Source organism: Netta rufina (assembly GCF_964035555.1).
Source record: "Netta rufina genome assembly, chromosome: 6".
Taxonomy (NCBI): Eukaryota; Metazoa; Chordata; class Aves; order Anseriformes; family Anatidae; genus Netta; species Netta rufina.
Window position 1 is genome coordinate 24,463,294 of NC_140129.1, and position 11,193 is coordinate 24,474,486.

Sequence of the window (11,193 nt, forward strand, 5' to 3'; positions counted from 1 at the left end):
GGCTTACTGATAAAGCTGACTAATTAGTATGGTAGCAACAGAGATACAGACTTTCTAAGCTTCCTTCTGTCTAACTAAACACAGTAAAGGTTTGTCCTATCTGTTCATAAAACGTTTCAGATTTGTTTCTATTTTTCTGTCAGGGAAAGATCCGTATGTCCCTCTGACTTGGTGTTAATGCCCCTAAGTGCCTCATCCACACACCTCTTAAATACCTCCAGGGACAGCAACTCCAGCATGTCCCTGGGCAGTCCGTTCCCATGCATGACCACCCTTTCCATGCAGAAGTTCATCCTGATACCCAACTAAACATCCCCTGATGCAAACCGAGGCCGTTCCCTGTTTCTTTGCAGCATCCTGTCTTTCAAAGCTTTATAAAGCAGAGCCATCTAACGTTGGACTTATGAACCAGAATGATGCTTTTTGGGAGGCTTCTATGAGCTGTGTTGTGTGCTGCAGGATCCCCTTTATTTCTGTAATACCAAGTTTCCATTCTTGATGGTCCCAGAGAGGAGCTTTCAGCATGAGGGGCTGTGACAGATCCGGTGCTGAGCTGCCCCTGCCAAGAGCACATGGTGGTGGACCTGAAAGCTCAAGGGGGCCGTCACTGCTCTCTGGGGGTGCGTAAACTCCAAACCAAGTTTTCTCTCTATTAGTCTAATTGTACCTTGCTAGGTACAAGTGTGCCCTGCCTTCGGTACCATGGGTGAAGGTGGAGCAGGTTTTGCTGTCCTGAGGCAGGAGCAGCTGAGGTTTGTGTGCACCAGGACCCTGCTGGGGCTCACCAGAGGTGCAGCTGTGGCTGGGCTCGGAGCCGTTGAAGTGGAAGGAATTAATCTTCCCACTGAAGGCAGGTTGAAGGCATTGAAAGGAAAGACAAACAGAAGGGCAGGAGATAAGGGTCTGGAATAGCTGCCGTCATTAAAGCCAGGCCATTTCTGTGTGACAGATGGGCACAGATGCTAGTGACAAACTGCAGGAAGCATTTTCCAGGTGCCTAAACCAAAGCCGTGTCTTGCCAGCAAATAGGACTGAGTGCCCAAAATCCCTTTCTTGAAAACACCATCCCACAAAGGCAAGAGGGGCTCTTGCAGAGCTTGGCATGACTGGAGGTGTTTTCCAGCCTTTCCTGAGCTCAGCTCAGCTGGAGCACCAGCCAGACACAGGCTGCTGTTGGGTGTTACCAAGGCTGGATGTGTCCCCATTACTTTTCCTCCAGCTTTCACACCTTAGGAAGCTGAAAAAATCAAGAAGAAAAGGGGCATTTATTATTTCCCTGCATGAAGGAAGAGTGTGCATGAACGAGCTTGCTCCTGTTTGCTGTGCACTGTTTGTTGAGCAGTGAGTGTGACACTTGCTGACTTCAGCACCCTGGGGTGCTCCGGGCTGCAGGGACATGGCAGCCCCCAACTGTGTGTTGCCACAGTCCCAGTTAACAACCGTATTTTCACGTGAATCAAGATCAGTATGCTGATCATTTCCAGGTGCTGCTTTTCTTCCCCGTTTTCCTCCCTCCCCAGGCCCCTGGGGGTGCCCACCTTGCCTCCTCATTTATTCTATGCCATTTCCCAGCTCTGTCAGGCTTTTTCTCAGCCAAGTGTGCCTTGCAGCAGGACCAGAGGTAGCTGCAAAGCAAAGGCACTATAGTGGAGGCTTTTAAGCTTTTCTTAATGCTTTCTCCCTCCCCCCACGTGATGCTGAGTTAGGCTGGAGCTGGGCTGTAATGTGCACCATATGTAGGACAGGAAGCCCCTCGGATGGGAAGGAATGCAAGGTCCCCAGTGTGACACTGCTCCAGAAGAGCAGGAGCCAGCTCCAAGGCTGGGCTTTGGGTGGAAACGAATCTCTCCTCCCCATGCAAAGCACCGCGCTGGGTGTGCCATCATGTGCAGAGCTGCCTTGATGTGCAGGGTGACAGTGGCACATGGTCTCCTGGCCAAGTAACTGGCAGGGACTCAGAGCTGCTCTTCATTTCGTTCCAGAAACGGACGACCCGAATGCCATCCTGTGTGCCTACCCAGTGAACAACTGTGTCATGAAGTTCACCTACTCAGAGCTCGCCAGTGGGAAGTCCAACCTCACCGTCCTCAAGGAGCCAGGTTTGCCCTCCTTTGCCCTCCTTGTGTCAGCACAGCCTGCCCCGCGGGAGGTGCTGGGCTGCTGCTGGCTGGCAGAAAGCTGGTTTCACGGGCTGCATGCATGAGCAAATAACTGGGGTGAAACCCAGAGCCAAATGCTCCCAACTTAGTAAAAAAGGCTTCTGACTGAGAGTGTGATGTGCAAGAAGCCCCCACAGGAGCTGTGGATTTCTGCATTTCCAAGCAGTAGCTCTGGTCCCAGCAGCACAGTGTGTGTGCCCCACCTCCCCTCCCCTGGGGCAGCTGCAGTTCGCAGCATGGGCCCTGTGTGTTGCTTCAATCACAGGCAATGCGGCTTCTCAAAGAAAATCCCTTGTGGCACTGCAGGAATTGCTGGTGAGCACCCAGCGGTAGCTTCTTGTGCTCTGATTTGGCCCTCTGAGACACAGGGCAGGGTGGGAAGTTTTGGAGGAAGCACATTTTATTTCATTTAGGCTGCAGCCTGCACTTAATTGAAAGGCCAGCTGATTAGCTGGCAGGCAAAGTGCCTAGTTAAAGCAACCCGTAATCACCTGTCTCCAGGTCAGAGTGGGCCAGGAGTTGCGTTGGGTTTTGCCAGAGGTGTCTTTGCCCTCTGTGTCCCATGGGGACCGCCCAGCTCGTCCCCCAAAGCTGTGTGACATCCCAGCCCTGGTGACGTCCTTGTGAACTGTGCTGCTGCCCTGCCCCCAGCCAGGAATAAATGCTCTTGAATGTAAAAATAAAAGATCCCTTCCGTTACAGCGAGGACTGTTGCTTTTTTTAACTCAGTCCCTGCTGCTCGAACTGCCCTGAGGCCACTTGCTCAGTGGCTGCGCTCCAGGTCATGACGTCTCGGTATCCTGGTCTGGATACACCTGCTCCAGAGCTGATTTTCTTCTCCCCCTCCTTTCCAGCATGTAGCTCAGCCCCCAGCGCTGTGACCATCGTGCTGGCCGTCATCGGCAGTGTGGTGCTGATCGGCACCATCCTGCTGGGGCTCTGGAAGCTGCTCGTCACCATTCACGACAGGAGGGAGTTCGACCGCTTCCAGAGCGAACGCTCCCGGGCGAGATACGAAATGGTGAGCCTTGGGGTGCTGCTGGGGCTCTGGGGGGGATCTCTCAGCATAGCTGGCAGCAAACAGCTCTGCAGTGATGGAGAAAAGAGATGGATGTGTGTACTGTGCTGACTGGAAATTCAGGTGGCCAGGTCTACAAGGAAGCATTGTGGGGAGGCTTCCTGCCCATGGGGCTGGTCAGCATTAGAGGGCATCACTTCGTGCATGCAGATGGGACAGAAGGTGGGTCAAAGCCAAATACAGTCAGCATCTCTGAAGTAATTAGAGCAGGAAGGGGAGGATGGAAGTGAAATTGTGGCTGTTCCATCCCTGGAGGCGTTCAAGGCCAGGTTGGATGGGGCTTTGAGCAATATGGCCTAGTGTAAAGGGTCCCAGCCCACGGTCTGTATAGGTCCCTTCCAAACCTAAACCGTTCTGCAATCCTGTGAGATTACACACATTTTTGCCATGACACAGGTTCTGCTCCTTACCTTTTCCCTTTGTTTACTTCTCCAAAGGCATCCAACCCCCTCTACCGAAAGCCCATTTCTACGCATAACGTGGAGTTTACGTTCAACAAGCTCAACAAGTCCTACAACGGTACGGTTGACTGATCAGGTCTCAGCACGTGGGACTGCTGTGGACAATTGCCTGACTGTATTTGCTGCTCCTGACTTGAAGACGGGACCAATCCTCTTCAGGGGAGGGAATACCTTACAACAGGACTGGTCGATGACGGAAGCCTGTTATTTGCACAGTGAGGAGAAGAGTAGCGTGCTGTCTGGGGACACGCCGACGCCAAGGCAGGCTCGCCGCCTGTGCTCGTGGACTCCGAGCCACGTGAGGCTCCACAGCCCAGCTTTCTGGATATATTAAACCTGCCAACTAAGTGAATCAAGTGCCATATTGCAGCTTTAGACATATCCCATCCCACTAGAAAGGGTGACTAGGCCAAAATCAGGGGAACCCCATGCCATTGCAAGTTGTTAGGGGGGGAATTAGCTTAAAGAAAAGAGGAGGGTGTTGGAAGCATTTGTATAAGAAATTAGGATACAAGAATTCTGCAGTCTTTAGGATTTTTTTTTTTATATAAAAACAAAATAAAACTATTGTGCATACATGATGCTGCGAGCGGAGTTTGTCATCTCCTTGCTGAGCCCCGCGGGGACAGACTGAGACGGGGCGTGCTTCTGCAAGGAAAACGGGTGCTGCCTTATTTATTTATCGGTAGCACCTTATCAGTCCCAGCACGAGGACACAAACAGGAACTGGAGCCGCAGTGACGGCTGCAGAAGGTATGTTGGTTTAACGCCGCGCTGTTGACCAAGGGTGGGGACTGCCAGACATCGCTCAGCACTCACACTCAGTGTAGCTGCTCTGTCGAGCAGCAGGAAGGCTTGGGGAAGCCCGAGGGAAATGGGAGTTTAGGCTGAGGAAATGTTCAGCACTGACTCCTTGGGCTTTGCAAGCAGGCATCCAGCCTGGGCGGCTGCTAGCTCAGCTTGCTGGCCACACATCTCCCTCTGAGCATTTCACATCCGAGGTTTTAACACAGAATTGAGCTGGGGGGTCCAGCCTCAGCTTCTGGCTGGGCAGGGAGCTGGTTAAGGCCCAGCGTTGTTATTTCAGAACTTTTTGTTTTGTTTTGTTTTGTTTTGTTTTGTTTTGTTTTTTCCCTGAAACTGTTCCTCCTGCCCCATCTGTTTTCCTCTGAAGCTGGGGTTTGTGTTACCCCAGATGACAGCTGCAGCTTTAAACCCACACGAGCTCTGCACTGGGACTTCAGCAGAAGGCAGGAGAGAGAAGCCAGAGCAATTGCTACTGCTTTTTATTTTTTTTGGCTTTTTTTTTTTTTTTTTCCCCTCTTCACCCTGAACAGATCATGCAATAGTCAGCTGAAGGAAGCTTGCCAGGGAAAAGCAAAAACAAATGGCGTTCATTGTTTTGACTTGCTTTTCTCATTGGAAGACAGCCACGGGCCCATCCTTCCGGATTTTTTTTTTATATATTTGTTTTTGCCTCTATAAACAGGAGCCCTTATTTGCTCGGTATAAACAGCTCTCCTTCAAGAAGTTTATGGTCCCCCTCCTCCTACCAGCAACACTGAAGAAGCGCAACAAACCATGTTAAAAATAGCTAGGGACAGGGATTAAGAACGCAGTAAGTTACATGCTGTCAGCATCAGAATTGATCAGGTGGCCTTACAAATCAAAACAAAACAGTGCTCTGTCCTCACACTTCATTTTTTAATCCAGGATGGTTACTGAATCCGACCTAGCAAGGGCAGTTTGATATAGCATAAATGCAGAGGGTAGGGAACGAGGCTGGCACAAGAGCAGAGCTGCCTGGGGCACACCAAGGCTGTGCACCACTGGCCACATCGTGCCCAGAGCCAGGACACAGCAGGTGCAGGGGTTTCTCCCTGCGCTTTTGCAAGAAATAGGAAAGGTCTGAGCACAGCAAAGGGGCAGCAGCAGCTGCTGTCGCAGTGGCAAGCTGGCTTCAGCAGCCAGCAATGGCACAGAAGTGCTCTTCAGGGGAAGCTAACGCTAACTGCACATTTCCTACACGGTGCTTTAATGAAAGGCAATGAGAGCAGCTTAAGGTGATTTGCCCTGTTGCGTATTGAATCCCTGGGAATAGTGCTGCCACCTGGGAAGGGCTATCCAGGAAAAAGTCTGGTTTTACCACCATCGGGCTGCCTAGCACTGCTTTGAGAAATTTCATTGCTAACACAAGGTTAACAAAAATACTGCATCCAAGAAAAAAAAAAATCCATCCTAAGTAGGCCAGATTGTTTGTTACAGATCAAGTTTTAGCTCGGTTCACTTGCAAGGTTCACAGGCATGGAAAGGGAGAGCAGGAAGGAAAGTGGCGGGAAAGGTAGGGCAGGAACTTTGTGCCAGCTTTGCCACCCAGAGCAGCAAACACTTTGAACACAGCTCCACTGCCTCTAGTTTGTGAGGGACCAAGCAGCTTAAAAACAAAAGAAAACCATTTGCTTTCTTCCTTTGCATTTGGAAAGGAAAGGCGCAGCCAGTGCTCCCCTTTCCAGCATTTCTTTTGCAGATTACCTTTAAGCTGTGGCATTTCCTAGCACATTAGTTTGGTGCTGAGAGAACAGTGAATGATGGCAATGTGAAGTTTGACCCTGCTAGGGGGTTACTCGGGTAGGGAGGGTAGAAAGAAGGAAAGGAAGGGACCTGGAGATGCGATGAAAAGCTTTGCTTCTTCCCCTGCTCATGGGGTTGGGGGGAAAATCAGCTGTGAAACAAACTGCTCCGAAGAGTTGCCAGGGTATATAACATGGAGAACAAGTGGAAGATGGGAGTCTGTCCTGTGGCACCCTTCTGAGAAAGTGCAGAGTAATTCCAGCAAGAAGGAAACAGGGCCAGTTGCTGTCAGGGACAAGCGAGCAGCTGCCTGTTCCCTGGCTGGCAGCACTAGGGCACTGAAGGCAGAGCAGCACCACGGGCAAGCCGCTGTGTCCTACAGGGATGTCTACTACCACATCTGGGTGGGGGAAGGATTGATCCTGTAGGTCAGGCTTGTCTTTTACCAAAAGAATATCAGAAGGTACCAGAGAAACTTTATACAAATGAATAATCAATTGTATGTTTTTAATTTTTATGGTCTCTCCCTCCAAGTTTAGCTTCTACTTAAGGTTGCATCTGGAAATAAAATAAAAACAAAAAAGAAGTGATGCTGTGAGTGAGAAGCTTTACTTTCCTGTGTAAGCAGATCTGCCTGTACCCTTGGCAAGGTTAGTGCCAAGCTCTGTCATAGGAATGGTGTATTTCAGTCAGCAGCCACTTATTTGTGTCCCTAAACACACGCAGCCTGACCACAGCTAGCATTCCTGAATGAAAGCTAAAGCAGAAGGCATCAGCAGGTCACATGGTGATGGAAAATGTCAGCTCTTGTCTGGCCAACTTGGAACCCAGATGCCGTTGCAACATCAGCTCCATGTTTCCACAGCCACAGCTGGAGGCTGCTGCTACACAGCCCTGCAGGGGCTCACTTGCTGTCTCATCAACGTGTTTTCCCATTTCTGGGAGTGCTGTTGTGTCACACCTTGGGAAAAGTCAAGGTCAAGCACAGCCTTCGTTGCCTTGTTAGCATGGAGATTCCTTGCAGCTTGTGATGTACAAAAGCCAGGTGTGATACATGCCCTCCTAGCAGCCTCCTTGCCCCGTACAACGATGCAGTAAGAAGGTGATCAACAGCTGGAGGCTAAGCCCAAGCTTTAGAACACGAATGCCTCATGCTTCTGCACGCATTTAATCTTGCATTTCTCCAGTTGCATGGAAAGTGAATGAGCTAGCGTATCGAGGAGTGTCACTAAGATGTCTGGCAGGAAATACCAAGGCGAGGTAACTAACTACATGTGCAACCCAGCATCTCCTGTGGGTTCCAGCATCATTTCCTGATCTGAACATACTTTACATTGGAATTCAGCTCACTGTCGTTCCTCCTCCTCTTCACTGCCCATCTGAAAAAAAAAAAAAAAGAAAAGAAAAACTACAAATACAAGGGAGGTTTTGATTTCATCCTGCCCTTTCTCTATTCCAATTATCAGTGGTGTCGTGCTCTGGTCCCAGCACAACAGAATCTTCTCCATTCTGCTTTACATTGACACCTCTCAGCAGAGCAGAAATAATCAGCTGCAGAGAACACAGCAGAATTTCCCCAGCTAAACAGTCCTATTCGTTAAAGTGTCTGTTGTATAGCTACTATTATTTCTACAGGGATAGATCAAAAGTGACTGCACTGCTCATCTGCTCCTACATTATCTATTTGACCTAAGCACAGCCTATGGCCATACTATTACACATGGTCTGAGGCTTTATTTTTCATCTCTGCTCAGGAAACTGTGCTCTAAGCAAGAACTTCACAGCTATATCCTTGTTCGGGCTTCCTCCTCTCCTCTGTATTGGCCAGCTTCCACACATAACCCTGCATTTTCACAGCCTGACCGTGGACAGCACGAGCTTATGAGTTCAGAGCATGACACAGGTCATGCAGAAATGGAGAATCAAGAGCGAGGACAAAGTCGACCCAGACAAGCAGGCAGGGTCACTGCTTTCAGCCTGCAGGAGTCTGTCAAAAGACAGAAAAACCCAAAGCCTGAGCAAGCACCAAACTGACTTTTAATTTGTTGCAGAGTTCGAACACGAAGCTCTACTTGTCAGTGTGATGTAGACCAACCAAGACCTAACAGAGTGATTACAAACAAACAAGATGTCCAGCCCTGTCTAGTCTGCAGTTCAATTAAAAGTCTTCCAAAACAGACCATTTCCCTGAGTCACTGACCTCCAAAACTCAGGAATGGAAACAAACTTCCTCTGGGTATTTCACATTCCTTCGGTTCTAACTGTTTCCTAAATGCAATGTTTGTGTCACTTGCTAAGAACCCACAGCAACAGGCTTTCCAAGTACATTTAAGGGGAAGTGATGCAGTCATTTTTTCTGGATTTAGATCTCCAATAACTTTTTATGGAAGTTTATGGAAACAATAACATGACCTGTCAACTATTGGCTACTAAACCATGTTGACACTGTTATGTACAAGTACATTTAAGGACAAAAATTTAAACTGTTTTAATTTGATGCTGGCTTTATCAAGACTTTTGCAAGAATTTTAAGTCTGAGTAAAACACTGTACTTAAGCAGCTATCTTGATTAAAAGTACCCATGCTGCTCCTCCTTGTTCTAGGCAGAAATGCCCACAACAAAAAGATACAGTGAAAATTACACACAAATGTGTGTGCTACATTCCTTAATGATTCCAGATTGGGCTGATCTCTCATGCAGTCCCCGGTGACTTGCTCAGAAATACCAGCAAGGTAGCTGTCATCCTGGTGCAAGCACTGACATCACTTGACCACAGCCTTACCCATTATGAAAAGGACAGTATCTTTTCATTCTGCTATCAACGATCCTCCAGAGTGAATTAAGGACAGCAAGTTCATATAAATGCTTCCTTGACAGATAACATAGATCATGTGACAACCAACAAAGTTAAGTACAGCCTTATGCCTCTATAAGAGGCTCTGATCAGAGCAGAGAATGAACTGCAAGACTTCCAGATTCATATATTATAATGCAAATTAGTTTTGTAAATTGTGACCTAGTTCCCATGTTAGAAACAGTTGGGACCAACAGCAGGAACTATGCTACGAATGTGAGCAGCAGAGGCAAGCAAGGAAATTAACATTTGTTCTTAATTTGAAATGGATTTTTAATCATTTTCAGGTGCCTCAAAAAAAGGCACACATGCTTGTTTACTATAATCACCCGGACACAAGAATGCATGTAGGAGGTAACATGTTTTTGTTTTGCTAATTGAAATGTTTGTGACGCTGGTGTCAAATGAAGTACTGGAATACAACTTTTTCCGTGACTTACTCAATGCACAATGCAGGACTGAGAAATAGTTTTCCGATCTGTTGCTCAGAACTTGTTTCATAAAGTTGAGTTGCAAATACCTTCCCAAAGTAACAAGATATTAGATCACATCGATATCTCCAAATTCAGCGGCTATTTTTTTCCACCAGGGGCCTGATAAAGTAGCTCTCGGATCTTCCTCATGGTTTTAGCTGCATAAATTTCAGATGCATACTTCATGGTTTGTGGAAAATACTGAACTCACCAAGTTCTGCTTGTGCTCTAACAGTGACCCTACTAAAAGACACAGTGCTAAACCCAAATCTGAGGCAGCTGTCTAGTAAACTCTACTGCCTTAAGTTATGGCATCACAAGGGAGTAAGTTGTTGAAAACCAGGTAAGTTTCATCTTAAGCATATCTCAAGTTGGCATCAACAGTGGAAACTATCGGCTATAGAAGGGCTAGGGCATCAACCACCTTGAAAAATAGAGCCTCGGCTCCACCTGGTGGACAAAGAAGTTTTCTGCAAAGCAGTTTAAGCAAGAAAGCCTTGCTTCTGCTACATGCCTAAAGGATATTAGGGAATTAATGAGAAACAGCAAACAAATCCCTGAACCCACATTCACTTTAAAGGATTGAAACTTCTTAGAAGTTGATGCAAAGTATCCTGACTTTCAGATTATTGCAGGGCAGCTCACAAGAGACAACACACTCATCAAGTTCCAGTGGTGAAAGGTGGCCACGAGAACCTTCACGTTTCCTGTGCATGGAGAACTCCATCTAAACATGGTACAATAAGACTCTTGAACCAAACAAAAGCCCCACAGAATTTTCTCTGTGTATGTTTTGTTTTTCTAATACTCTTTCCACAGTAACAGATTTATAAGCCCTGTAAGAAACCTTCATCAAGCACAGGAGAAACACTTCCAAGGAAAATGAAATGCAAAAGGATAAGGTCATTATCCTCAACCTACACAGGCAGCTAGGAAGCTTTTCAATTGCAAGTTTCTGAAGTCTGCCTGCCTGCACAAGGTCATAGATACAAGAAGCATACCACAGACCCTTAAATCCAAGCCCATTTCTCTTCTTAGGCACTCTGCATATGTTAATCCAACTGACAGCAAGCACAAAATCTCCATTTGAACTTCAGCATAACCCTAATCTCCTGAAAGGCTGGGAAAAATGTCAAATATTAAAGCCCCAAAAAATCTCACCGGATATAATTGCTCCTAGCCTACAGGCAGATGTATTTAAAAAAGGATACATCTTTCTTAGTGTACTTTGCATCAGCAAAGAAATAGCAATGGTCTAGAACCATACCACCAAGCATCTGCATTCTTCACGTTTTCATGTTGGCAATGAAAATTCAAGCTGATTTCCACCTGGAAAATACTGGATCTATTTAAGGTGATTCCATCCTATCATACGTGATATTTCAACTTAACCTTTCTTCACAATGCCAAAGCATGGAAAGTAATTCCTGGAAAGATTCCACAAACACTTTAATAAATCAAGCAACAGAGAGTATGTATTTGTTTCTCATTAGAGCAATCAGCAATTCCACCATAATTAAAAGCACAACAGCTGGGACCTATAAAGACTCTTGTCAGAGCAGACTATAAGCACCATCAGCAGTAACTCCTGCAGTC

General features: G+C 47.2%; 1 protein-coding gene across 1 annotated transcript in view; it reads left to right on the forward strand.

The window, feature by feature from the left end:
- Positions 1 to 4,274, forward strand: part of ITGB5 (integrin subunit beta 5) — a gene marked incomplete at its 5' end in the record, with an annotated part of 46,255 nt that extends 41,981 nt beyond the window's left edge. Inside the window, 3 exons of the mRNA XM_084288996.1 lie at positions 1,983 to 2,099; positions 3,014 to 3,180; positions 3,675 to 4,274. Of these exons, the coding sequence (XP_084145122.1) occupies positions 1,983 to 2,099; positions 3,014 to 3,180; positions 3,675 to 3,770 (380 nt within the window). The 3' untranslated portion in view covers positions 3,771 to 4,274. The remainder of the gene's footprint in view (positions 1 to 1,982; positions 2,100 to 3,013; positions 3,181 to 3,674) is intronic.
- Positions 4,275 to 11,193: the final 6,919 nt, after the last annotated feature.